We start from the raw sequence: 14,819 nt of genomic DNA, 5'->3' as shown, positions 1-14,819 counted from the left end.
TGGACGATACAGTGTGAACACGGAGGGTTTTATGAAAAACCTCTCACTTTCAGTTCTTCTTTATTGACTACGTTTTATATACATGGAATTTTCCCCTTTAACAGTTCTGGGGAACCCTCAAATGTTCTGACATATTTTTAACTCAGGCTTTGTGGCTGGTTCTGTGGGAGGCATCAAGTCCCTTTTGGGTCGGTGGGGCCCGTTTGTATCTTTCATTGTGTGAAACCAAAGAGGTGGGAAATCCCTCCTGACATTTACTTTCCTGCTCCAGTGTATTGTGCAGAGATTTCCCCGCCCCCCCTAGAAACGATCAGATCTACCTTGAGAGCTTTAAAAAAATACAGTTTTCTTGGTCTTTAATCTGCATGGAATCCAAGTCAGCAGATCTGTTGTAGGTCAGGAAATCTAAATGTAAACCCTGGGAGACAACTGGCAGTGTGAGTCAGTGATTGAATATGGGATCACATGACCTAGGTTCTGAGTTTAGATATTTACTAATATTACCGTGAGTTCCTTGAATGGATAATTTAAATCTGTTCCTCAGTTTCCTTAACTGTAAAGCGGAAACAGTAACATATACCCAGCTCCTTCGGGTGTTGCAAGAACCAAAACTGAGACCTTGTGAACATGCAAAGTAAACTGGGTTTCACATAAGTAGTTTTACTATTTTGTTTCCAAAGCACTAGTTTCTAGTCATACATTTGCCAGGGTTGATTTAAGCAGTTTTGAGTTGGGATGTAAGAGAGATGGAGAAGATCTTCTATGACAAGAACTGTACTTAAGGGACTTTTCTTCAGAAAAAGTGTGTCATCCTCACATAATTGGTACATCTTTGTTTATATTTGTTGCTTTCTCCTCAGGCAGGGTAGTAGACACAGGGATTAGAACAAAATCTTAAAAAAAATTTTTTTTAACTTCTCTATTTTGTTTTATTTTATTTTATATATTTTTGGCCACGCCATCTGTCATGCGGAATCTTTATTTCCCCAGCCAGGGATCAAACCCGTTCCGCGCCCCCCCCACCCCCACCCGCCACCCTAATCCCTGAACCTGAGTTTGCCTAAACTACGGAAGTTGGTGACAGACAGGGAGGCCTGGCGTGCTGCAGTCCACGGGGTCGCAAAGAGTCAGACACGACTGAGTGACTGAACTGAACCCCTGGAAGGGGAAGTCCCTAAAACAAAATCTCTCATTTCTGTTGGCTGCATGAGCAGATTGAGAGATTCAGTCTCTGACAATGGCCTCAGACACCCCGACTTCCCTTTAGCAGTGAAATGTGTATTGCTTTGAAGAGTTGCCTAATTTTAAAAAATTTCTTTATTTTTAATTGAAGGATAATCACAGTATTGTGTTGGTTTCTACCATACATCAGCATGGATCAGCCATAGGTATATACATATGTCTCCTCCCTCTTGAGCCTCCCTCACACCACCCACCCCTCTAGATTGTCCCAGAGCCCCGGGTTGAGCTCCTTGCATCATTTCTCAAATTCCCACTGGCTGTCCATTTTACACATGTTAGTGTATATGTTTTCATGCTAGAGTTGCCTAATGTTTAATTTACCTAAGACAGCTGGAGTTCCTCTTTACCAAGTGACAGAAATAAATCATAAGCTATAGACGTTTCAGTCAGTGGCCATTTACCTGTGATCCTGTAAAAAAGGAGGGACAGATAATGAAACACATTGGCATTTCCCAAATCATCACTTTTGACCTTGAAATTTATTTCTAGCCTACCAGACTCCACCTGCCTCTCAATCTCACCTGGTAGACTGTCAAGGTTTGGGTCATAGTGAGGAAATGGGTTTGGTTTACCATAGACATTCAGCAAACCCAGTGATTTTACTTAATGGGGAGTCTTACTAGCTGAAACTAGCTAGAACCCTCTGCAATGATGGCCTGAAACCCTTCGCTGCAGTTCTTACTTTTTTTTTTTTTTAGGAAAAGAAGATTTTTCAGATCCCCTGGATGCATGCTGCTAGACATGGGTGGGATGTGGAAAAAGATGCACCCCTCTTTAGAAACTGGGCCATCCATACAGGTATGAACCCACATCATCTCCAGAGGCTGGTACTGTTGCTTTTTTTTTGTTGGTTTCATGCTTTTTAAAAATCAAGGTATAACTGACAAATTAAATTGCAGGATATTTAAAGTGTACTTTGTTTTTTGGTTGAGAATATTTAAGTTCTACTCTCTTGGTAAATTTCACTTATATGATAGACTGTTAGCTATTGTTTCTTTTTATTTTTACTGCATGTATGAAATGCCTTGGCTTATGGTTTCATGAAGATAGTGCTGATAAACCTGTGACTTGTCTTCAGACACATCCAGGGCATATGAGGTATAGACTTCATCACTCAGAAGTGATGCTCCACCCATTCCATAGAAACTGAGTCTTTAAATTTCCTGGACATGTGGTTTTCTATTTTTTTTTAACACCAAAAATACTGTATATTGGGATATATCCGATTAACAATGTTGTAGCAGTTTCAGATGAACAGTGAAGGAACTCAGCCATATAAATGTGGTTTTCTGATGAAGTTCCCCAGGTATGTACCAGGGGGATGTAGAACTGATTTGTTCTGGAGCTGTAAACCTTGGTCGAATTATTTCCCCCAAAGGTAGTCGAGATTATATTTATTTATAACTAGAGAGCTGTTTCTCTTACTATTTATTTAGCTATGTATTTCTTACTATTTATTTATTTAGCTGTTTATTTTTGATTAATACTTACTATTTATTTAGCTATTTATTTCTTATTATTTATTTGCTGTTTATTTATGTAGCTATTTATTTATAATTTCATTTAACTAGGGAGCTGTTTGTTTGAGAGTCAGTTGAAAAGGAGACCTTCCAGTGACTTATGCTTATTGGTCTCCTGGCCTCCTGAAGCGAAGTGAAGTGAAAGTAACTCAGTCATGTCCGACTCTTTTCGACCCCATGGACTATAGAGTCTATGGAATTTTCCAGGCAAGAGTACTGGAATGGGTAGCCGTTCTCTTCTCCAGGGGATCTTCCCAACCAGGGATTGAACCCAGGTCTCCCACGTTGCAGGAGGATTCTTTACCAGCTGAGCCACCAAGGAAACCCTCCTGACCTCCTAGCTTTTTCTTTTCCTTACCTTGATTATCCACATTGATTTCTACCCTTATTTTCTCTGAAGCTGTTTTGTAGACCCAGGGTGACCAGTTTGTCCCAGTTTGCCCTGAAACTGGGAGAAGGCAATGGCACCCCACTCCAGTACTCTTGCCTGGAAAATCCCACGGATGGAAGAGCCTGGTGGGCTGCAGTCCATGGGGTTGCTAAGAGTTGGACATGACTGAGCAACTTCACTTTCACTTTTCACTTTCATGCATTGGAGAAGGAAATGGCAACCCACTCCAGTGTTCTTGCCTGGAGAATCCCAGGGACGGGGGAGCCTGGTGGGCTGCCGTCTATGGGGTTGCACAGAGTCGGACACGACTGAAGCGACTTAGCAGCAGCAGCAGCGCCCTGAAACTGTTGGGTTTTAAAACAAAAATTCCCGCATCCCAAGAACCTTCTCAGCTTGGAACAAACCAGGACGTTTGTTCACTGTAGGTGTGGCCTGGAATGAAAAGCATTCTCTCTGCAACCCGCCAGCAATCCTGTTTCCAGAAATTTTTACTCTGGAAATAATGTTCCCTCTCTTTTTTTTCCTCTTAACTTTCATTCTTTCGACTATTTTTTTAGGAAAGCATCAACCAGGAATAGATAAACCTGACCCAAAAACGTGGAAGGCGAATTTCCGATGTGCCATGAACTCTTTGCCTGACATTGAGGAAGTCAAGGACAAAAGCATAAAAAAAGGAAACAATGCCTTCAGAGTCTACCGGATGCTGCCCATGTCTGAGCGGCCTTCTAAGAAAGGTAGATAAAGATATTTACCGGCTAAAACAACTGTTGCTTAAATAGCGCCTTTGTGATTTCTTGATTTCCACAATCGTAGCCACAGCAAGAATACAACCCTGTTCCCACTGTGGATGTTAATTCTGCCTTTACTTGGCTGGGTAAAATGACTCTCAGAGCCCCCAAGGAAAGGAAAAGAAACGTTTGGGATCTTGACCATCTACACATTACAGCAATAAATGCAGTGAGAGTTTCAGAAAGAACTTAATGTAGGGGAAATGTCTCTGCATTCTTCATGGATTAATCCCGAACTATTTTTGTTGCCACAGGAAAGAAACCAAAGACAGAAAAAGAAGACAGAGTGAAGCACATCAAGGTAATCTTTGTGCAGAGAGGAGACCAAAGTTGTGATCATACTAGTGATTCATAGTCTGTCTCATGAAGACAAGCGATGTGGTCTCTGTGAAGTATTTAATCTTGCTTCCTTTGCTGTTGTGATTTCTGTGCTCTCATGTCTTCTCTTTAGCATGTGCCCGCTTGTGGGCTCAGGTACACACACCTCCCCTGCTTCATCCAATTTCCCTGAACGATTTATGAATGAACTCACAAATCCACGCTGAGCCTGGCAGTCTTAGGCCTCCATCTGGCCCCTGCAACTCTTGCCAGCTGGTCACTTAGCTCCAGCTAAGCTCCAGCAACCCGCTACTATCTGACAATATCAAGTATGTTTTCAGGCCATTAAATATATTTTAAAGTATATTAGGTATTATAAACTTATATTAAATACCTACATTTATATATGTATGTGCTTAGTCACTCGGTTGTGTCCAACTCTTTGTGACCCCATGAACAGTAGCCCACCAGGCCCCTCAAGCCTGGCAGGCTACAGTCCATGGGGTTATAAAAGAATTGGACGTGACTGAGTGACTGAACACACATGCACACGCACACGTATATATATGTGTGTATATGTATATATTTATGTGTGTGTATATATATATACTTGTGTGTGTGTGTATATATATATATTTTTTTTTTTTTTTACCCTTGATAGGCTATTAGTTTGTGCTCTGTTCAGGCCCTCTATTTGTGTGGATCTCAATATAGAACTAGCTTTCAAAAAAAAAAAAAAAAAGAACTAGCTTTCGTAACTCCCAAAGGTCTTCCATAGGGATGTATTTGTGTGTGTGAGCTTTTCCATCGGCTATGTAGTCTGAAACCCCCTACCCTGTGAGGGTCTTTGTGTGTTGATTGGGGGGCCCTTGTTCAAAAGCCATAGAATTGCCAAATATCCCATGAGAAACTGAAGATGAGCTTCGGTTGCTAAGCAAAGAGCAGACTCTACAGTCCGGGCCCGTAGACCATCAGAGAGACAGTGGTCTGCTTCAGCACACCCTGTTTGCAGATGAGGAGACGGTGCCGTGAGAAGGTTGAGTGACAGGGGCCCAAGGGCAGCGGGACATGTGGCCAAGTTCACATGGTAACTTTGAACTGAACTTAAAAGTGATGCCAAGTACTCTGATTTATACTCCAGAATAACTGTTGAAGGAAAATCCAAATTATCCAGACAGCGCAATGTTTAAAAGCAAACCACTGAGTCAAAATAGTTGGAAAAACACACACACAAAATATACTTCAGTTTGACTTGTGAAGGTAATTAGAGGGGAAAACTTAGGTAAATTGTTAAAATTTCAGACACATTTACTTCTACAATGGAAAAGAAATATTTTAGCTAGAGTGTTTCAGCAGTGAGACCTCTAGTTTCCACTTTCAGTATTTTTAGTTGGTGACTTACTTTAAATATAGCACAGTATAGGCCTTATATTTTAACTTTTTATTATGGAAAAATTTTATACACACAGGAAGGAAGCAAGTGAGTCAGATGTACTTCATAGACCGTCACCCCACTTTCAACATCAATCAGCTCATGGCCATTTTATTACATTAGTACCTCTGTCCACTTCCCTATATGCATGAAACTGCAGATACTCAACCATTTTTGACTTGCAAAAATAATTTCATATGGTTCAGCCCAATATTTTAAAGCAGATTCTAAACATCATTTCTTTCACAACTACTTCAGTAAATATCTTTAAAAGATAAATGCTCTTTAAAAATAATCCAGAATCATTATTACATATGAAAAAATTAATAGTAGTTCTTCACTATCACCAAATATCCATCCAGTCAGTGCTTAAAAATTTCTGATTTGTCTCATAAGTTTCATAGTTTTTATACAGTCTGATCACTTGAATCAAAATCATATAAAGTTCACATGTTGTGATTTTTGTATATGTCTCAAGTCTTTTTAACCTATGGGTTTCCACTAGATTACTTTCAAAAAATTATTTTTTTCTTGCAATTGAAAAAATCTTGTTGTTTGTTATATCAGATTTCCCACCATTTGGATTTTTTTTAGGGCCTACATTCTGATTATTCTTGTTTAGTCAGAAAAGTTGTAACTTCCACAAATGTGTGATTTTGAAGAATCTTCTACAGTCTTAAGTACAGCTCTGTCATATTTACTGCTATTAATATTTTCACAGCATCTAGCTTAGTCATTGGTACAAAACAGATAATTAATACATATTTGATCACTGCCTAGATAGATGAGTATTTGTTGACCAAGTAGATGCATAAATAAATATATGGGGAGGGAGTGGAGGGTTAGAATGCAGATTAAATTTCATAATCTCAGTTAATGGAGAAATAAAAATGGAGTAACAGATGTTCACTTTTCAGTTGACTTTGCTCAGACATACCCTCCAGAAGCAATGACTATTAGGTGCCAATGATGGTAAGATGTACTATTATTTTTTTAATCTGTAAGCAGGGAAAACTGCTTGCAGTGAAATCTTGACATACATAATTGATCAGAAGGCACGTCTTACTTCAGACGTAGGGAAATGGAGGAATGTGCCCCTCACAAGTCCATCAGTGTGCGAATTGATGACACGTGGTGTTCTCGGCAGTAAAGGTCATCTGCAGCCCCGTCACAATGACAGTGTCTTGCATGTGGCCAGGCCCCACATTGACGCAGGGGGGCAAGTGAGAGCTTTCCTTGTAGGCTCAGCCATGTGGGTTAATTCCATCCCAGGAGAGGGTGCAGTGAGAAATCCTGCTGTGATGTAGGCTTGCTTAGTACCTGAATTGTGTCCCTCAGAGAGACATTGTTCCTTCAGCAGAAGATAGGCGATTCATCGGAAGTAAACACAACTTAACTTTTGAATATAAATCCCCTTGCATCTGACTTAACAACAAAGGCTGGGAACATGGAGGAGGCTTGTAGGCTTTCCCAAGTGCTGTGGCTCATGGCTGCATAGTGTTCATTGAATGTTTCTGGAGAGCGGTTCAAAGTCCATTCCCCAGATGGTCTGGAATTGTGTAAAGGATTTTACTGAGATGTTCATACATTACTTTTTATTGTTTGTCAAAACAGCTAAGATCTGAGTTCATATGTCCTGTGCATATATGCAACGGAATAGACTAGGTAGGTTTCTTCTACAGAGAAAATTTGTCTTATACAAATGCTTCCCTTGTGGCTTAGTACCTACCGGCTAATGCAGGAGACGTGGGTTGGATCCCTGGGTCGGTAGGATTCCTTGGAGAAGGAAATAGCAACCCACTCTAGTATTCTTGCCTGGGAAGTCTCATGGACAAAGGAGCCTGGCATGGTCCACGGGGTCGCAAAGAGTCGGACATGACTGGGTAACTAAGCACAAGCGTGTAGTAACTGGGTATGAAAATTTACTGTTAAAACAAGCTCTTCCCAGTCTTCCTTTAATTAAAGTTGAAGTTTTTTTTTTTTTTTTAAGATAACCTGAATAAATACTATTCTTCTTTAAATTATTTTTTTCATTGCAGTATAGTTGATTGAGTTGAAGTTTTAACTAGGAAGAAATATTCAGAGCATGCTGGCCCACTCTTAGAATATTTCTTGGGCCATTCAGGTAGTCTGTTATCTCCATGCTCTTTGTTTCCTCGGGAAATAGCTTCCCGGAAACTGGGAGACCAAGGCCCACTGACCACGTAATATGTGCAGAAATGCTGCCTCCATATCCTCAGATGTTGGAGTATATGCTGTGCACTCAGGGAGCCATTTTACTTGAACTAAGCCCTGCCTGCATGGAGGTAACTGGCTGTCTAAGGGAATATTCTCATAAGAAGCACAGTAGAGAGCAGTACTAGATGGCACGTCATCAGAGTATATCTGTGTTTCAGAAAATGTCCCAAAGCCATGATGAGTAAGGATAGAAGTGGATAAAACAGAGGGGTGTAGCTGACATTCTGGCGCTCTTACCATGCTCTCAGCTTCAATTATTACCTGTTTCGTCTTTCTCATGATGGGCAGGTTGTCTCCCTTTTGTGTTAGCAGCAGTGGAGGCACAGGGATGTTGAGTGATTTTCCCAGAGTTCCACGCTTTATGGAGTTGGGATTTGATTCCAGGCGAGTCCAACTCCAGAACCTGTGCCACATCACCTTCCTCAGTGCCTCAGTGCTGTGGGCTCCGAGCCAGGCCTTGGGGGACATGCCAGTAAATTGGTGGATATCCACTCCCACCAGCAGCATCGCACGTGAAGGTCTGGAGGTCAGAGTTGATGTTTGGTCTTCATTGGATAGGGCTTCCCTGGTGGCTCAGATGGTAAAGAATCTGCCTGCAATGCAGAAGATCTGGGTGGGGAAGATCCCCTGGAGAAGGGCATGGCAACCCACTCCAGTGTTCTTGCCTGGAGAATTCCAGGACAGAGGAGCCTGGCGGGCTACAGTCCACAGGGTTGAAAAGAGTTGGAAATGAGAAGTCAGGAAACCAGCTTCATTAGAGCAGGAGCCTGAGTGAGGCCTCATGGGGAAAGAAGGCATGTAGGTAGGATGGATTCGAAATGAATACTTGCAAACTGTAGACTGCTTCCAAATCAAAGAATTGATGCTCTTAGAGAAAATATAATCAAGGACAGCCTTGCACAGTCACTTGGTAAAGAGCAAGTCTTTGCTCTTTGTTAGTTTTGAGTGCAGACCTCTAGATGGGAGTTACAGAAAAGCAGGTATTGGCTCAGCAGAATTTTATTTTATTTTATTTTTGGCCACCTTGCACAGCATGCTGGATCTTAGTTCTCCTACCAGGGATTGAACCCGCCCTCCCTGCATTGGAAGTTTGAAGTCTTAACCACTGGACTGCCAGGGAAGTCAGCAGATTTTTCCGATAGAGCGCTCGGATCCAACATTGACTTGAGCTGGCTTACCAAACAATATGCTCCCTGTTGCTGTCCACAGATAGACTGAATGACTACCTGTCAGGGCTCATCCTGGAGTAAGCTTTTCATGGGTGGCAAGGGACCTTCAATTTTTAAACCTTAATGAACTGAAAACCCATGCCAGCAACCCACCTGAACTTTCAACAGATGGAATCAGAACTGCTCTGGAAGCAGGAAACAAGTGAAAGTACTCACCCAGCCAGCCCTGGTGCCTCCCTCTCCTCCTGGAGGCTCTTGAAGAGACTGCTCAGAGCACAGTCTGCAAAACTGGTTGGCCGACTAACCTCCATGGATGTTTTTGTGGCATAAGGCACCGCTGAACTCCTTGGGAAGGACTTGGAGCATGGTGGACTTGATATTTAAGGGAGGTCTTTCTCACGGTCAGGGAGGAGAGACTGAAGTAGACAGTTTAGCTGAAAATAGTGGTTGGAATGGAGAAGAGACATTTCTCTGCAAGAGGATGCTGAGGATGAAGACAGGTATGGATCCAAGAGGCAGCCCTGAGTTTTCAGGCCTCATGGAGAGATGTTAGGACAGAAAGAGGAGCCAGGTTGGCTTAGGACTCAGCAGGCCAGGTTATGGTACAGCCAGGTGTGGTACAGGACAAGAATGAGCATAACAGAGGACCAGGAGATGCTGTGGGCAAAGGCTGTTCGTGACCTGAGGGATCTCTGTATATTTGTTCTATAGAGAAACGTTCACCTATTTTCTTAATTTGGGCTCTTGACTTAAAAAAAAATAATAACATAGTTTAGTTTTAGATCTTCCTATTCTAATAATTTCAAAAATTTCAGCTGAACGTAGTGAGGATCCCTGTTTTTCTGCTACCTGGATGGAAACCTTTCAGAGAGGTGCTAGATGCTTTTCACTAGACAATCTACTGTCTTGTCCTCCCAGAACCAAAGAGAAGGTTTGCATGGAGGACTTGGGAATCGATCGGCTGGTTATTTTGGATGTGGGGACGGGAGGAGGCAAAGCAGTGTTCATAGTCTCAGCCTCCATTGGTGGTGGTGGTGGTGTAGTCGCCCAGTCGTGTCTGACTCTTCGGGACCCCAACGATTGTAGCTCACCAGGCTCTTCTGTCCATAGGATTTCCCAGGCAAGAATACTGGAGTGAGTTGCCATTTCCTATTCTGTTCTGTTACAGAAGTTGTGCAGGATTCAAGGCAGGGATCTGGGGAATAGAACAATGTTGGCAGTAGTTCTCAGTCTCCATTGGAATTAGTACAGGATCCAAGGGTTTATTAAGAAGCTACTGGAATTGGACCATGTTCCCTGACCAAAGACTGGGTTCAGCTCCCGTATCTCCTCAGATTAAAAGGAGTGTGATCTTAGAAAACTAATTTCGTCTCTGAGTCATAGTTTTCTCAAGTGTAATGTGATAAAAGTCGCACTTGCCGCTAATTAAACTGTAGATCATGTGAAACACTTTGACGTCTCCACATTGAGAAATCAGAATAATTTAGGTTTTTAAATATATGCAAGTCTGACTGCCTCGTTACTTTTATAAGAAACCTAAAGTGGAAAATGACAACAAAAGAGACTCATGAAAATGAGCAGTTCTTTCCATAATTCCCTAAAATGTTCTTAGTTCCTTTTGGGAAATCAAAGAGATGGAAGAGGAATAAGATGACACATAGAGCTTGGTGGAGATGTTGAGGGGGGTAGAAAGGGGGCCATTGAGAAAGCCAGAGAGGAAGGGGCCCTCAGCAAGGTGGCAAATCCGGTAGCTTTTGTTGTCAAGAAGGGAGAGTTACAGGTCTTCCTGTTGGATGTCAGAGTGTGGGGCTGAGGGAAAGAGACTTGCAGAAAGGTGCTTTGGGAGAGTGGAGTTTTATCTGTGACCTTGGATAATAGCGAGTGTTTATTTAATTATAGATGACAGGTGCATATTCATTGTATTTAATCTTTCCATCATCCCTGTGGGAATGGTGTGGGTTCTATTATTGTCCTCAGTTTACAGCTGTCCACAACATCCTAAGAGACCGCTGAAGAGGCTAAAGCCCTGTAACTAGTGAAAGATTTGAACTCCAGGCTCATGTGACTCCAAAGCCAGACTGTCTCATCGTCACCCTCTCCGGGAGCTGAGAGTTCGCTTCCACGAGTGGAGTGGCAGCCAGACTGCAGGCTTTTCCGAGCCACAGTGAGGGGGCTGTGGTGGGAAGGCAGGTGCACAGTCAAGAGTTTAGCTCTCAAGGGAATGTGACACCTCAAGTCACAAGCAAGCGAGTTTCTTCCCAGAAAGGATAAACTCTTTGGAATTTGTAAAAGAGATGCTACAAGGAAAGAGGATAAACATTCTACCCAACAGGGCGGTCCTGGTCCTTCCTGAGGACGGGGGACGGGGGGCGGGGGGGCGGGGGGCGGGTGTCAGCGTTTCATACATCTGGTCAACCCTGCTGTTTGTGATTTTTTTTTTTCCCCCACGAACTGAGCTATACAGTGAGGTAATGTCTTTAAAGTCACGGATATCATGGTGGGAATTTGCTGGGTGGGACTGTGGCTTCCCTAAGGTTTACAGGGCATTCGTGATTGAGTCCAAGCAGCACATGCATTGATAAGAATACTCAGCATGCCTTGGAGCAGCCACTTGAAATTTTTCAAAGCAGAGTCATATCCATCTCACATGATCTTCTGCTCCCGTCTTCTGTTCTTTCCATCCTTATACCCCCGTCTCCAGTGTGGTTTCCCCAGGAGTTGTGTGTGGCTTTTTTGGTCTGATTCTGTTGCTGTCGTAGATAGCAATAGCTTCTCTTCTCTTGAAGAGAAGCGCTCTCATCAAACCACTGAAAGTCAGTCTGTACCCCAGCACTGGCTGTCCCAGAGCTGTTGGTGCTTTCAGAGGTTGGAGGGCTCTGGTGCACTTGAGTAAACCAGAATCGAGAGCCGAGCTTAGGCAGAGGAATTGATTCTCCTAGATTCATTAGTATCAATATGTAGACTCTCGGAAGGCTTTAACAGGCACCATGGATATGGGCTGCTCCACTTGCCTCCACGGAGTCAAGGGGTCTTCAGCTGGGAGTCTGGCCCGTGTCACCGGCCGCCCCGCCCCACCCCTGGGGCAGGATGCTCAAGTGGCCAGGGTCCAGGGCAAACCCTATATGAGAAAAATTCATCCACCATGTGCTCTGAGTTCCTGTCCTTGGGCTCATAGTTGAGGCAGAGCTTTTCCTCCAAAAGTATAAAAGGATTCCTCCCTTAGAGAGAAGGTCAGGAGCTGACGCATGCACGCCCTCCTTCAGAGAAGGAAGAGTTGGGGTCTCCCTAGCACGGAGCTTTACTTAGATAGTAATGCAGCTTCCTTATCCAGGGGTCATCGGGTTGCAGAGGTAAGCATTTCAGGAAGGTAAGCCAGGTGCAATGGTGTTACCTCCTCCAAGGAAGAAGTGGGAAAAAAGGGAACACTAGAGGAGACATTCTAGGCAGAAATGTGCTTTTTAAGCTCTAGCTGATTGAAAACATACACTTGAAACGTGCACTTGGGAGACGAACCTGACCTTGGCATTAAAAGAAAGCAGACAGGGTAGAATTTAAGCTAAGCAAAGGAAGGGAAAAGGAAGTGTTCTCAATTCTTTTTTCTTTTCTTCTTCCTAGCAAGAACCAATTGAGTCACCTTTGGGGCTTAGTAACGGAGTAAGTGATCTTTCTCCTGAGTATGCGGTCCTGACTTCAACTATAAAAACTGAAGTGGATAGTACGGTGAACATCATAGGTAAACTGTTTTGACATCTCATTTCTTTATACACACAAGTAGCCCCTCCGGGGTCGAGAATTTGTAAAACGTGACTTAAAATAACATAGGCTGTGGGAGGAGGGCTTGGAACTGTCTCAGAATGCAAGTTCAGGCCCTCGGATGTCAGGGCTGAAAAATACAATCCTTTGAGGATCAGATAAAGGAACTGAGGTGGATGGACCTCAAGAAAATAGGTAGATGAAAAGAGATTCCACCGCCCGCCCCGCCCCCCGGCTAATCACCGGCAGTTCTCAGTCTTTGCATTTTTGGTTATGTGGACAAATGTATTATTTATTTAACTTGGGAACAAGGAGTGGGGGAGACTGTCCCCACCAGTCCTCACAGCATCTCCTGGATGACGGACCTGCCACAGAGGTGGTGCTCATCTCTCAGAGGCGGAAACAGAAGTGTGTGGCCGGAGGGCATGCTGTGATCCCGCGGAGAGTTCTGAGTACCTTCTGTGCCGCAGAAGCAGCGCTGTGCACGGGGAAATAGATCGGGAGCAAGGCAGGACCAATTCCTAGTTTCATGGAACTGCAGATAACAACAGCTTTGCCGTCTATGTTAAATGCGCCAGAGGGACAGACTGGAGAGATGAGATGATGCTGCTGGGGGAGGAACTGCAGCAGGGGGCTGGCAGCAGACCTGGCCCCATGGACCCCGATGCAGGAACACACTTGGAGGACTAGAGGGAAGGCCAGTGCACCTGGGGAGGGCTCATGAGGCCCTTCAGAAAGGAAGTGGGGTGGGCTTATGGGGGCCTTTGCAGACCCTGGGAAGGAGGTTGGGTTTTTTTCCTCAGAGTGCTGGAGGGTGTGTGTGTGTATGTGTTTAAGTTTTTAAAAATTGAAATATAGCAGATACTAAGGCTCACAGATGTTGCATATACATGCATCATGTAAGCCCCACCCCAGGAGGCTTTTAGGCAGGAGGGTGACAAGCGTGGATTATATCTCAGTAAAGTCCCACCGGGGTGCTGCCGTGAGTGGATGGTGGGGACCCTTTGTAAGAGTGGAGACCAAGCCTTGAACTTGTATTCTGACTCCAGCCCAGGAATCCAGAACCTCTGTTTCTTTGCCCTCAATACCTTTGGTTTCATTTCATTTTGCTCCATTTTGTAAACAATTAGGGCTTCTAACACTGGTAAGAATGGGAAAGATGAAGCAGAGCTCCAAGAGTCAGTCTCACATCTGAGGACCTTCATTTGTGGGTTCTCAGTGGCTTCTCCGATGGCTCAGCAGATAAAGAATCTGCTTGTAATGCGGGAGACACAGGAGACACGGGTTCAATCCCTGGGTTGGGAAGATTCCCCTGGAGAAGGAAATGGCAACCCACTCCAGTATTCTTGCCTGGGAAATCCCATGGACAGAGGAGCCTGGTGGGCTACAGTCCATGGGGTTGCAGAGAGTCGGACATGACCGAGCTACTAAGCACACAGTGTGGGGTTTGGACCGGAAGTTGCAACCGCTGCACGTGGGGTTTTGGAGTTTGGAGGTAGAATCACAGGTGCAGGGTCTTCCTTGCACTTGGAGTCTCCAGCAGCGTGCAGGGTGAAGGAAGAATGACACATATGCTGTGTCTCGCGACTGGACGGCCTTGCCTTCCTCGTTGGGATGCGGCACTTCTGCACAGAGACAGATGGCCCCACAGTCATTTTGAGCTGAGTGAACTGTCGAACTGTCGAGCGAGCAGCCTTCTCACTTCCCCTCTGGAGCGAGGCTGCTTGTCTGACCGGAAGTCCGGCTTCCTCCCCTAGGGCTGCTGGGAGCTGCTTCTCCAGCACCTGGGTTTTGATCGTCCCTGTGTCAGCAGACTGTCCTCGGAAAGCTTCGGTCCTCTGAGCTCTTTTTAAAAAGCAAGATATTTGCCAACCCTCCAGGCACGCTTTCTTAAGATTCAGCTTATTTTGAGGGAGCTGTTTGACTTTTGAGCTCCCTTCCTTAAGGAGGGAAATTCAGCCTCAAATA

At 44.1% G+C, this 14,819-nt stretch overlaps 1 protein-coding gene across 5 annotated transcripts in view; it reads left to right on the top strand.

Annotated features, from left to right (window-relative positions):
• The window catches only part of IRF2 (interferon regulatory factor 2), an 83,663-nt gene that overhangs the window by 48,349 nt on the left and 20,495 nt on the right, over window positions 1–14,819 (top strand). For all 5 annotated transcript variants that reach the window (NM_001205793.2, XM_059882174.1, XM_024986196.2 and 2 more), the window contains 4 exons: window positions 1,941–2,040; window positions 3,711–3,887; window positions 4,196–4,242; window positions 12,714–12,831. In NM_001205793.2, coding sequence (NP_001192722.1) covers window positions 1,941–2,040; window positions 3,711–3,887; window positions 4,196–4,242; window positions 12,714–12,831 — 442 coding nt within the window. The remainder of the gene's footprint in view (window positions 1–1,940; window positions 2,041–3,710; window positions 3,888–4,195; window positions 4,243–12,713; window positions 12,832–14,819) is intronic.

This window comes from Bos taurus, chromosome 27 (assembly GCF_002263795.3).
Source record: "Bos taurus isolate L1 Dominette 01449 registration number 42190680 breed Hereford chromosome 27, ARS-UCD2.0, whole genome shotgun sequence".
Classification (NCBI taxonomy): Eukaryota; Metazoa; Chordata; class Mammalia; order Artiodactyla; family Bovidae; genus Bos; species Bos taurus.
This window is presented reverse-complemented; position numbering and strand designations above follow the sequence as displayed.